General features: G+C 42.3%; 2 protein-coding genes across 7 annotated transcripts; one reads left to right on the top strand and one right to left on the bottom strand.

Annotated features, from left to right (window-relative positions):
- Positions 1-471: 471 nt before the first annotated feature.
- LOC123085762 (protein PHOSPHATE STARVATION RESPONSE 1) lies at positions 472-8143 on the bottom strand. Of its 5 annotated transcripts, none has more exons than XM_044507462.1 (8): positions 8037-8143; positions 6003-6629; positions 5088-5280; positions 4923-4999; positions 4789-4828; positions 4457-4508; positions 1538-1607; positions 472-1252 (listed from the first exon to the last, which is right to left on the bottom strand). In XM_044507462.1, exons 2-8 carry the CDS (start codon positions 6573-6575, stop codon positions 902-904), a joined length of 1356 nt encoding a protein of 451 aa, XP_044363397.1. In that variant the 5' UTR covers positions 6576-6629; positions 8037-8143; the 3' UTR covers positions 472-901. The 5 variants fall into 5 exon arrangements, with proteins under 5 accessions (XP_044363397.1, XP_044363393.1, XP_044363395.1 ...); XM_044507458.1 differs by having other exon boundaries at positions 8048-8125; XM_044507460.1 differs by having other exon boundaries at positions 6003-6641; positions 7935-8117.
- An 837-nt stretch (positions 8144-8980) lies between these two features.
- LOC123085760 (uncharacterized) lies at positions 8981-12341 on the top strand. Of its 2 annotated transcripts, XR_006439873.1 has the most exons (6): positions 8981-9585; positions 9945-10059; positions 10156-10207; positions 10529-10651; positions 10749-11523; positions 11839-12341. XR_006439873.1 is itself a non-coding variant. In XM_044507457.1 (5 exons), the coding sequence occupies exons 1-4, from the start codon at positions 9206-9208 to the stop codon at positions 10612-10614; spliced, it is 633 nt and encodes a 210-aa protein (XP_044363392.1). In that variant the 5' UTR covers positions 8983-9205; the 3' UTR covers positions 10615-10651; positions 10749-12341. The 2 variants fall into 2 exon arrangements, 1 of the variants encoding a protein (XP_044363392.1); XM_044507457.1 differs by having other exon boundaries at positions 8983-9585; positions 10749-12341.
- Positions 12342-12619: the final 278 nt, after the last annotated feature.

Below are 12619 nucleotides of genomic sequence, written 5' to 3'. Positions count from 1 at the left end.
CTGTTCACCGGTGAAAAGTCGAATTTATTTTTAAAAAATTTTGTTCCCAATTTTTTTGAAATACTGTTCATCCGGAGGGAAAAAATGCTTTCTAAAATTTTATTTTTCTGAATTTTTCATTTTTTTCCAAACTTACTGTTTATCAGTCAATGGGTCAAACCCGGTCAAGGGGAGGGGAGGGTTAAATTTTGGCCGGTTTTAAGAGTTGGAGGTTGCAGATTAGACGGTTTTGGAGTTGGGGGTTGTATATTAGACTAGGGCTAGAGTTGAAGGGTGTAATATGCACTTCTCTCCTGAGGAGAGACAAGCCTAAGTTTTACAGACAATCCAAGTAGGTACACGAATATCAGCCGTTTTCTTTTACAGGGGTTTTCTGCTAGAAAACGACGTTGCAAACGGGGCCTAAGTGTGGAAAACATGGCAGAACAAATAAAGATGAAAGATCTTCAAGCAGTACAGATCTCAGAGAAGTTGAACCAAGTTACCATCTTATAACACAAAACTTTGCAATCATCATGAGTTCAGCCAATACGTAGCTAACTCTAAAAATTGCAACACCCAAACCAAAACGGGTCAGGTATTTCAATATTTTGAGCATCAAGACAGAGACTAGCATTCTAGCAGTTCAGTCTTCTGCCGCTTGAAACCTCAAATAACAACAACTATATATCTAGAAAGATAGCTAGACCTCAAGGCATACTTTACCAATTACCATGCTTCAGGAGATAATTTGATTTATTGCTAGCAGTTTATACAAGCGGCCACCAAAAGATTCCATTTAGATAATTAAGGTGGCTAGGCTCAATAGACTTGCAGATCAGCATCGACACAGGGATGGAACCATTTTTTTACCTATTATACGTTGACTGAACTGCTATCATCTGAATTGCCAAACTGATGGTTAACTATCATGCACCCTTTGGCGCTTCTCTTGCGGGGCCTTAGAACCATCATTAGTATTTGCAAGGGGGTCAGAAGACTCGCTTTCTGCCATCTCCTGGTTGCCACCTGCATGCATGGAAGTTTCTCCTATTTCGGCACTCACGGGGTTCTCTCCTGTTCTATTTAGGTCATCAGCTGCATCATTATCCCTATCTCTGGTTGCAGGATGGCTCGGTTCAGATAATAGGGTTGTTGTAGCTCCCGAGGATAGATCCTGCACCTTCTCAGTATTGGATTTAGACTGCTTTTCAAACATCATCTGAAGATACTTCCCTTGTTCTTCAATTCGCAACTGCAGCTTTCTCTGGGTCTGTCATAGAAAGATGGAATGAAGTTCAGACTATGTGTGTTTCATCATGGTAATAGTCTGACTGAGCCTGGCCTATATCATGTAAAGACCAAAGCAATTATGTGGATGTTTCTTTTGTAGAGTATCACCGCAGTCACAATTTGATTTATAAGTGTGCAAAAAGAACAATGTTTCCTCACATTTGTTTATCCAGAAGTCTATTACGTTTCGCATGTAACTTTTTTTATTGGGTCACCTAGACATCACCTAAATTAAGAATCAGTCTATGTTCTTTTGGACTAGTACCTCAAGTTGTTCATGAAGACGTTTCTGAACTTCCATCTGAAGGCGCAGCGCTTCAGTAAGATCCATGCTCCTGTATAAGAAAAATATCATGTATAGTGTTAATCATGGCTGACAAAGCAAGAGAATGCACTGTCTCACAATGAATCCTCAAAAATACTTTTTTTCCGGACCAATACAAAGTGAATATAAATGGGAAAACTTTGTTTTTGCCAACTTTGCTTATGCCACTCTAGAATTTGACATCTCACTTTTGCCACTCTTAGCTTTTGACAATACATCACAAATGCCATTCCGTGGCAAAAACGATAATTTTTCATTTCACTTTTGCCACTCTTAGCTTTTGACATGTATCACAATTGCCACTCTAAAATTTTTGCTTTTGCCACGGAATGGCAAAAGTGATATATTGTCAAAATCTAAGAGTGGCAAAAGTGAAATGTCAAATTCTAGAGTGGCTTAGCAAACTTGGCAAAAACTAGAGTGGCAAAAACAAAGTTTTCCCAATAAATTGGGTTCAACAGGCCCCATTAAACTCTCATAACAGAGGGAGGATTTGAGAGATCCACATTTACAGCATGACCAAGACTTGGGAGCACAAACAACAACACTTTTGATTGTGAGTTCGACATCGAAAAACATAACTGTGAGCATATTGTTTATATCATAGCTACAAATAACAACTTTTTCAAAACAAATGGATTAACTGCAAGGCAATTCGCAGTGCTTGCTAGGTCTGTACAGCATGGATTTAGAACAGACAGAAAATGGAACACTCCAGTGCCAATAAAATGTGTGTGCATAGACACACGTCAACATAACTATCAAAAGAATAGCGTCTTCCTCAAGTAATAACACCTGAGGAAGTTGGTTGAGTAACCAGGAATCTTGACAGTGCTAGTAACCTAGACATAAGCTCCGGAAAATGTGTTATATCTTTCCAGTCAGCTAAGTGTTTGCGAAATGTACCTGACCTCTTGTTAAGACACTGAAAACATCAAGACCAAAGGTAACACAAGAAAAACAAAGGAATTTGGACCCCACCATCTGATATTTATGCTAATTCACCTATAAGAACATCAATCTGCCCATGATTGGTGCACAGAATTCCAAAATCAATCTAGCTACATGAAACTTAGTGCAGCAAAATAAAATTACTGGTTTCGCTTCTGAAGAGGCTGAAGGGCTAATAAAACATTTTTTGAAATATGTCAGATGTTAAAACTGCAAGTAGTAGAATCCTGTATTATCAAAACATAAATCATTCCCCTTCTCATTAAGAGGTAAATCAGCTTCATGGGAAGCAAAATAATATTAGGTTCTACTACTACTTGCACTTCCAAAATCTCACATAATTGAGAAAAAGTTCCAAGCCACTAAATTGATTTGACAGGACCAAGTTTAATAGAGCTGACTTGATATCATAACTAAACGTGACAACTATGCGATGAATGACAACGACGACGACGACAACAACGAAACCAACTCATGGTTCCACGCACCCCTGTCCATGGCTAGTTATTTGGTGAACATTCCAGTCCTTCAGATCTCTCTTTATGGACTCTTTCCATGTCCAGTTTGGTCTACCCCGACCTCTCTTAACATTATCGGCACGCTTTAACCGTCCACTATGCACTGGAGCTTCTGGAGGCCACCGCTGTATATGCCCAAACCATCTCAAACGATGTTTGGACAAGCTTTTCTTCAATCGGTGCTACCCCAACTCTCTCCTGTATATCATCATTCCAGACCAGATCCTTTCTTGGGTGATCACACATCCATCTCAACATGCGCATCTGCGCTACACCTAACCGTTGCACATGTCGCCTTTTAGTCGGCCAACACCAAGCACCATACAACATTGCGAGTCGAATCGCCGTCCTACAGAACCTGCCTTTTAGCTTTTGTGGTACTCTCTTGTCATAGAGAACGCCAGAAGCTTGGCACCACTTCATCCATCCGGCTTTGATTCGATGGCTCACATCTTCATCGATATCACCATCCTTTTTGCAGCATTGCATTGACCCCAAATGTCGAAAGGTGTCCTTCTGAGGTACCACCTACCCATCAAGCCTAACCTCCTCCTCGACCTAGCAGTACTGAAACCGCACCTCATGTATTCAGTTTTAGTGCTACTAAGCCTAAAACCTTTCGATTCCAAAGTTTGACTCCATAGCTCTAACTTCCTATTAACCCCCATCCAACTATCATTGACTAGCACCACATCATCCGCAAAGAGCATATAACCCCCATCCAACTATCATCGACTAGCACCACATCATCTGCAAAGAGCATACACCATGGGTCTCCTTGTATATCCCTTGTGACCTCATCCGTCACCAAAGCAAAAAAGATAAGGGCTCAAAGCTGCCCTTGCTGCAATCCTATTTTAATCGGGAAGTCATCAGTGTCGCCATCACTTGTTCGAACACTTGTCAAAGCATTATCATACATGTCCTTGATGAGGGTAATGTACTTTGTTGGGGCTTTGTGTTTCCTCCAAGGCCCACCACATGACATTTGTTGGTGGGCATGTAAGTTCCTTCAAAGTTTTCCTGGGTTATATCCCATTTTAGTTATCTTTTTATTTATGATTTTGATCAGAAGGTGAATACCAGGACGTATCTATGGAAGAAAATCCATTTTGGGCAATTGCCTACATTGAAGCTATCTTTTCGAATCCCCATTAAAATGCAGTTGAATCGCAAACTTATATCAGCATCAGTTTTCTCAATGTAATTACTGAGCATTAGTCGAAATTCAGTTTTACAAACTAAACCACCATCTTAACTATTGGTTTTAGCTTTAATAGTTGATGGATGTCACATTGCACAGTAACCAGCTACCAATAAGCATCATGAGAGATGGGTATCATGCTAGAGTACAGAATAATAGATAATAAGTAAACAATTATCCACTCACGATTTCAGGTCTAGAGTCAACTCTTCGGTGGTAGTCCTTTTTTCTGCTGTACCTGATAATTTGGTATGGAATGGTTATATTATGTAACCAATTATACCAAACACAATGTAGATGCATGAATTCTGTGCAATAATGGAACCTTATCAAAATAATATCGCGTCATGAGAAGATTTACATATATATAAAAAAGCGTCAGCCCTAACCATTACCATAAAAATGTACTCCACTCAATACGATGGCATCATGGGTCATGAATAATAATATCAACTATGCACCTGTGCAGGGAAGATCTATATAAAATAGAAGTGCAAAAAAATCTAATCCAGACAAACCTTCCGTTAGGTCTGGCTTATAGCGAGCTGTTCGGTACTTCTGCAACACAAACCAGAAAAGGTAAGTGAGAACTCAAATCTCTTGTGGGCAACACTATTGTTTAGAACGAGAATTTAGAAAGCTAATGGCAAACCTGCAGATGGCTTTTCACATGATATATTGTCAAACCGTCAACTTTCATAAGCTTCAGCACACCCTTGGGAGTAGCTTCTGAAGGTACAAGACAAAAAGTACAAGCATTAGAACATGATTCATATCTAAAATGCACTTTTGGGAATCAACAGCACTGCAGACATACTTTCACTACCACCAAGCTTATTTACAGAGTCTACGAAGCACTCATGGAGTTCTGGAGTCCACCTCATCCGTTGTTTGGCTGCAGAGTTGCTATTGGGAGGACTAGCTACATTGCAAATCTCTCCACCATGAGATGAAGCTGGCTGGTTGACAGCAGGCTGTGATGCAGCCGAATTGGAAGGCTGAACCATGGACTACAACAAAGGTGACAACAAACATTTGGTCATAAAAGAAACAAATCGAATGGGCTTACCAAAAGCATCACAGTGAGAAACAAATATCACTCTAGAAACTCCAACTCCAACTCCAACAAGTTAAGAGACCTCCACCTTAAAATTAAGTGGACCGCATATTTCTATTTTGTGCCAAAGAGAATTAGAGAAGAAGCAGCATATATCCCTTAGAAGAATTTGCGGAGAGAGACACTCATATCAAGTCATGAACATTCATTACAAGATTCTAATGTAAACTCTAGTAGTCGATCTAATAACGACCCTCTTTGAACAGTGCAAACAAGAAATCATTTACTGGTGCCCTAACCATCACTCTAACAAAACCTACTACACATCAGTTTTAAACTTCCAATAAGAGGAAGGGATGGTTACCTACACTGTTTAAAGAGGCCCCAAGAAGTATGCCCCAATGTGTAAATGGAAGTATGGCCCGAGAAGTATACAGTAAGTCAAAACTTCCTCTTAACTTTAAAATTGACATACATTAAGGTATCTAGGTTGGCCACACAAAAATGATATCATAATACCAGTATATGCACTGGCAAAGAGCTTACGTGAAATTACAACTTCACAAGGTTGGCTAATATGTCATAATAAACAAAAAAATTACAGATTACTTCTAAACTATCAGAACCCAAGACAGAGCTGCCACGATGACTCTTTATGCCGTTTCATTTGCATACCTTTGACTGGGGATCAGCAGCCGTTGCATCTAGAATATCTCTCCAATCATCATTCATTATTTCTGCCCACCATTCATTTTGTTTAGCAACCACATCAGATGTCACAGCAGGACCGCCGTTCTGGATCTGACTACCAGAAGCAGGGATGTTATCCCTGTAATCTGATAAACCATCAGCCGAACCTGGGAACCAAGTTGCCCCAGTGTGACCTCCAGGGATATTATTAGATAAGGTCTGAAATACTTCGATATCTGATGGCTGAGGAGCAAAAGGAGCAACCATAGACTGCCTCTCATGGTTAGGCGCAGAATCCAGAGGATTAGGTGAGTATCCTAATGAGGCTGCATATGATGATCTCATAGCACCAGCTCTTGGGTGCAAAGTAGCAGATGGAAGTGCACTCTGATGTAAGGGCACAAGATCACTCGTCAGTTGCCTTTGCATCGGAGTGAGCTGCGGATTGTAAGGCCCATGGAAGGTTTCTTTCAGAGAATTTGGCAGAATAGGTAAAGAGGATGACATTCCTCCAGAAACCCTGCTGTTGTGAGACTGTCTCAGATCACACCTCCTCATCAAGAATTGTGCACAAGCGTTGTGTCTTTCCCATAAATTGATTTTGATATGTTCCTACAGAATAACCTTAGCACAAATGTTAATCCATTAATCTACCACAGGTTAAGAAATGAAGAGTTAATAAAGGGAACCTATGGTTACACCGTACGAATTGTAACCATCATAAACATAGGCAACTGTAGCTATATCAAGCATGCATATCTGCACCCTGAAATCAACCATGAGTAAGTAACAATCTAACTAGTGTGATCAGGATCTCACGAGCAAAAAAACAAAGAAATGGCAACATCATAAAACGTGTTAGCAAGAGTCATAAAGTTGCGTACTGGTGGCCAGCAACATATTAAATTATTAATATATCATTTGTCCTTCTCCTTCTTCTCTAAGCCATATTTTTGTCTACTCCAATGACAGATCACAAGATAAATTATGAGAAAGAATACTAGGCCCTCAATTAGTATTACCATTGTGATGCTTCAAAAAAAAGTAATAGAACAGAAGCAGATTAAACCACATTGCAATCCCAAAGGAGCGCTTTTTTTACCATCTCTCAAGTGTAAAGTCAATACTTCCTTTGAAGCTAGAAACCGGGTCATGTTTCTGCATAGACACACGCATGCAGGATCCTCTAGAGAAGACGCTACCATACGTATGTCCTGATGTGGGGCAATGACCATCTTTCTACCATCGATAACGCAACTTTTATTCACGCTCTGAAGCTTCATAATACAACAACAAATGCCCTTTTTCAACAGAAAAACAAAAGAAAATGGCAGGTTTCTATTCACTGTGCAATCTATGTATGACACCATATATATATAGTCAAACAAGGAAACACATCTTGGTACGCATGTGGTACTATGTGCTATTAACTCGCAGGATGACAGGCACTGTCTAAAGCCCATACAGGAGGATCTGAATTAAACCCCAGGGGACAGGCAACTGTAGGCAGAGGGGGCAGGACAATCACAAGGGCACCTAATTCTCCCATAACACCTCCCACAGCTCCCAGCCCCACCAAATCCCCAATCATTTTCCGTACCGGCAACATCACGTACTCCCACAACTCACGAGCACGTGTGCCACCACCGCTCCTCGCAAAACTCTCACCTAGGACCCCCGCACCAGCAAAGCATGTCGCGATCAGAACCCTAGAGAAACCCTGTGTGCCCGCCCCCCGCCCCCCGCCCCCGCGCGCGCTCTCCTCCGCTCCTGTCCCGTCGGTCCGATTCGCCTCCGCGGAGCCGATCACGCCGACACGACGAGCTAGGAAGCGACGGGCGAGCTAGACGGCGTGGATTGGACCTGGAGAGAGGAGGGGGGGATTCAGGAATTGGGGGAGAGACGGCCAGTCCGTACCTGGGTTGGGTTGTGAGGAAGCTGCTGGATCGGTGCGGCTTTGGGGGGAGGAGATGACAGCAAGGGGGAATTCTGGCTGGGGAGAGAGAGGGGAGGAGGAACCTGGTGCGCACAAGAGGAGGACGACGCCCACCAGTTGCCGGGGGGAGGCGCACCGCGCACCCCCACCGCACCATGGGCGCGGCTTTTTGCGGATAGGCCCCTTCGGCCGCCCTGCGGCCAACTTGGACGGCTAGGATGGTGTGTGTGGCCCACTTTGATGTGATTGCACCGCGGTTTCTCCTTGGCCCAGGCCTAGTTTAGAAACACGGTCTTTTCCGGAAAACGTAGCAATGTCAGATTATGCGCTGCGTGCAAAGCTTAGGGCAAAGTAAATTCTAAAGGGCGTCTTCAAAGCGTGCGGAAGATCATGTTTTCAATTTTAAGTGATCACATAGACTATTGAATCGAAAACAGTGCACAAAGACATTTGACGCTGATGGTCTAAATTTCATGTTTTAACCATTTTCTGAAACTTAGGGCCCGTTCTAAAGTCCTCCCAACTCTCTCAACTCTAAAAATTCTGCTTCTCAACCTAACTTCTCGCTCCACGCAGCAATTCATGTCCGTTCTGCACTGAAAACAGCTTCTCCATCGCCAACTTGGACTTCCTGCGAGTGTTGCGCCATGTTGGGTTGGATAAAAGTCGTTAAATGGGCTGCATGCAGCCCAAAATGGAAGGAGAGACACGCTGAACATGTTTCCACGAGATGAAAAATGGGAGAAGAGAGATGAAACGAACCGTTTTCTTGACTTGGGGGTGGCAACCTTTGTAACTTCAGCCAACTCCAAGCTTCTGTGGATTGTGAAGTTACGATTCCCCAACTTCTCAAACTCCTTCGTATCTACTACCACTATAAAAAAAAAGAGGGCGAAGAACCAAATCATTCTATGCATCAAAACCTACGATCTGATGGTCTACATCCCTCCAGAATACTAAACGCGTTTTAGGCTTTAATTACCCACCATGCCATTAGCTGCTAATGACCCCTTTCAAGAAAAGAAAAAATGTTGTAGCCCACGTCTTCATCAAACTGCACGCACGACGCCACTCCTCTGCTACCGACGCATCGCAGGGGCCGGGGCCGCCGTCCCGCCCGCCGCTCCTTCTCTGCTGCACCACAGACGCTAGCGCGGATCGCCGTCGCCGCCCGCCGCTCCTCCTCTAATTCTAGACGGACGCGAGCTCGGATCGCCGTCGCCTCCTCCGGCCGCTCATCCTCTGCCGCCCCATGGTCTCGACGCCGGAGGCTCTCCTATTGGTCGGATGCTGCCCCCACGGATGCGAGCTCTCGCCGCTCCTCCTTTTCTGCCCCACGGGCTCGCCGCCGACCGCTCTCCCTTCGTCGGTTGCTGCTCTATACGCCCATAGCCGTAATTGCGGAACGCGCCGCCGATTCTCTGCGCTGGAAGATCAGGGGAAGGCTCTCCTCTGCATCGGATCTGGCATCCTGAGCCTTCCAATGATCGGATCCGGTGAGATTTGCCACCTCCTGCTATCGTCCATGTGTAGCTCGTCGACTTCACCCAGGATGGCCACCAAGACGAGTCGACGACCTCTGCCTCATAGCTGTCTTCCCCGAGAGCTGACGCTGTCTCCATGCCGCACGAGGTTGCCGTTGCACCCACCACACACTTAGCATCGTTGATATTCTATATGTAACTCATCAATTGATAGATTTTCTCCCTGCTGTGACTTGCATTTTTCTACATTGCTTCGTATTAAGTTGATTGGGACTATTTGATTGAATAACAAATAGTAAACAACCTCTGTCGCTGATCAATTCATGGAACGATTATCACATGTGGCAAACTGAATTGCATTCTCAATACACAAGGGAAGTGCAAGCAGTATGTGGAGGGTCAAATTATTCATTACCTGCAAGTTATAAATTTATAATGCTAACACACTGTGTTTTGCTTTTATAACTTGCAAGTTGCAAGTGTTAACCCTAGAAAAACGATTTGCAGGTGGACATCTGCAGTAAATAATCAGGTGTTTCCTCATTATCAAAGTCAATGCTCTGTGAGTGTGCAGCGAGTGCGTGTGAATGTGCCGATGCGAGGTAGTGGAGGGTTCAGCAAGGTTCAGTTTCGGCTCCAATTTGTTTTCAGAATCATCTTCTAATGACTAATCTAATGGTCCTTTCTTATGTAGTTAACAAATTATATTGCCTTGTAGCTTTTTAACAAATTGGCTGCTACGAAGACCGGTTGCTTCAAATTTTGTTTTGGTATGTGCTTTGACTGATTATCTTAATGCCAGTACTTCTTGATTTTCACTCCATATATGAAATTGTTTAGCTAGCTCTTGATCAATATCCTTCAGTACACCTGCAATATTGATGGACACTAAGTACTACTGCCAATCATCAATGTAAACTATTCCAACTCTATATTAATTCAGAAAATAATCAGATACAAAATAATCGATTTAAAAATAAACTGCAAAACTTGTAAGTTTAGGAAATTATGTTGTTTTAATCTTTGCACTAAGAGTTTCCAGGCCTATATTGTTATAGGTATTCTTATTCTGGTTGTACACTGAAATTTAGGTGCTTTTGGAGATTTGATTGTACAAGAAAATGATCTACCTTGCAATATCATTTTTCTTGCAAATGAAGAAATTCAGAGCATCTAAGTCTTAAATGTATCTGCTAAATCCTTTATGTTGTCCGGTAAGTTGAAATGTGCATAACTTAATTATGTGATTACGGGCTCGACGCTCTTCACATTGCTTGAGAATCTGATCAGCACCACTCCGACATGCATCAGGAAGTCAACGAACAACCAGACCAGGAAGGCGTGGAGCTTGAGCTTGAGCTGCAGCGACAATGACAACTTGGGCGTCAACTTAAAAAAACAACAGTTCAAGTGTACTCTCTCTCTCTCTCCGTGTGTGTGTGTGTGTGTGTTTCTACTAAGTACAGTCTGTGTACTGTTCTATCCTTGTTCTGTTTTCTTCAACCATTTTTTGTTGTATATTCTCTGTCAGTAAATGCCCCAATCTATTTTATCTAGGCAGCATGTATTTGGTACTACAATAAGTTGGTGCGATATCCTCCAATATTTTGTTATCTAGGCAGTCAAAACAACTTCAGTCCGCTTAATTTTTTTTCTGCTTTTGCTGTTGTGGTGAGAGAAAGAAAGAGATGTGGTGGCAATGGAGAACTTGGACCAATTGATAATATACCATAGTTGTGGTAGTTAATGTTTGTGGTACTTCCTTTAGGATATTTGTTCTATACATATGTTCCACCAGATATTCATTCAAATTGTACCCTTCTCTATCAATTAGTATGGTTCTTAGCTAACTGCGTGATTATGATTGAACACTTAGTATCTTAAGAAGATAAATAATGAACGCAGACTGCTCTCCTCCAGTTTAGTGGAAGCGTAGGAGGCAACCATGGAGGTGATAGACGCAATGGCTTGAGCATGACGGATGATTGTCCCTAAGTTTCTACCACTGAGTTGGTGCATGCTCCAATATTACCAGGTCAGTGCTTCAAATCATCAGACCTTGGCGCTATTCCTTGTCATAGAGGAGGTCAGTACTTCAAATCATCCTTAGCTCCGTTATTTTTCTTTTGCAGATCTTAGGATAATGGGTCAATTTCTTACTTTTCTTTTCAATATCGTTTTTTTATCCCCTATGCTTACGCGATGATTATGTGACTTATCTGTCAGAGAACGAATCATGCTAAAATTTTCTTGTACATAAATGATGCATGTATGTTTATTCTTGTTTTTCTTATTACTTCAGATTTTTTCTGTGGATGGGCTCAACAGATATTATATTCATCACATAACTTGCTATTTACTGAGTAGTATGTGTTGCTCACTCTTTATTTTCGTGGCGCAGAAGTATGATCATGACCCTGCTCAAGTTCGGCCTCACTGCTGTCGCTATAGCTGCTTCTGTGAGTCTCTATAATCTTCTTCGCCATCGGTTCAGTAACCCTCTCGGTTTTGTTCTCTCCTCTTCTCTTGTGCTCTCTGACCCAGACATTGGTCGATGTGACTCTTGTGATGCCAGCCATCAAGCTTCTCGTGCTTTGGTTACTGCTAATGCTTGGCTCCTAATGTATAGGTGAGAGGAAGATACAGATGTACCTAAGATTAGTAGTTCGCATATCAAAAGTCACCATTCAGTTAGCATGCGCACTTTAGCTAGCTTCCAATTCACTTGTAGGTCTGAGAGAAAAGAGAGTGCCCTACCTTCTATCTAGCTTCCAATTAACTTGTAGGTGTACTAAGTTATCCTTCAATTTTCAGATCATGTACAACCTGATTCAGTGCACATGTTTCAGGGGCTATATTCAGTACAAAATGCTCAATGAAAAACCCTGCAAGTACTCTTATTCAGCTATCGCTCCATCTCACTTTGTGATATTTATCGCAGCATTGTTCAGTATTGCATCTGTAGCTAATTTAATAGCCTGTTGTCAGGTCGTAATACCGTTGACAATACGTAGCAACACGACCATAGTGATGTCGATCTCACTGTTGAAAATACAATTGAGCGGCAATACAATACCGTGCATCCATTTTTTATATTGATGTGGATATCATTTGGTCATCGTTTGAGACGTGCATTGCACGTGCAAGCTTACTAGTTTACACTAGGATCGGCAATGGCTTCT

This window comes from Triticum aestivum, chromosome 4A (genome assembly GCF_018294505.1).
Source record: "Triticum aestivum cultivar Chinese Spring chromosome 4A, IWGSC CS RefSeq v2.1, whole genome shotgun sequence".
In the NCBI taxonomy this organism is placed as follows: domain Eukaryota; kingdom Viridiplantae; phylum Streptophyta; class Magnoliopsida; order Poales; family Poaceae; genus Triticum; species Triticum aestivum.
This window is presented reverse-complemented; position numbering and strand designations above follow the sequence as displayed.

Coding starts and splice junctions, on each gene's coding strand:
- LOC123085762 (XM_044507458.1), bottom strand. CDS start 8,110: ATGGTGCGGTGGGGGTGCGCGGTGCGCCTCCCCCCGGCAACTGGTGGG. Junction 4,829..4,922: donor ATGTGAAAAGCCATCTGCAG/GTTTGCCATTAG, acceptor TTTGTGTTGCAG/AAGTACCGAACAGCTCGCTA. Junction 4,509..4,788: donor TAAGCCAGACCTAACGGAAG/GTTTGTCTGGAT, acceptor CCAAATTATCAG/GTACAGCAGAAAAAAGGACT.
- LOC123085760 (XM_044507457.1), top strand. CDS start 9,206: ATGGTCTCGACGCCGGAGGCTCTCCTATTGGTCGGATGCTGCCCCCAC. Junction 9,586..9,944: donor CTGTCTCCATGCCGCACGAG/GTTGCCGTTGCA, acceptor AACGATTTGCAG/GTGGACATCTGCAGTAAATA. Junction 10,060..10,155: donor GTAGTGGAGGGTTCAGCAAG/GTTCAGTTTCGG, acceptor ATTGCCTTGTAG/CTTTTTAACAAATTGGCTGC.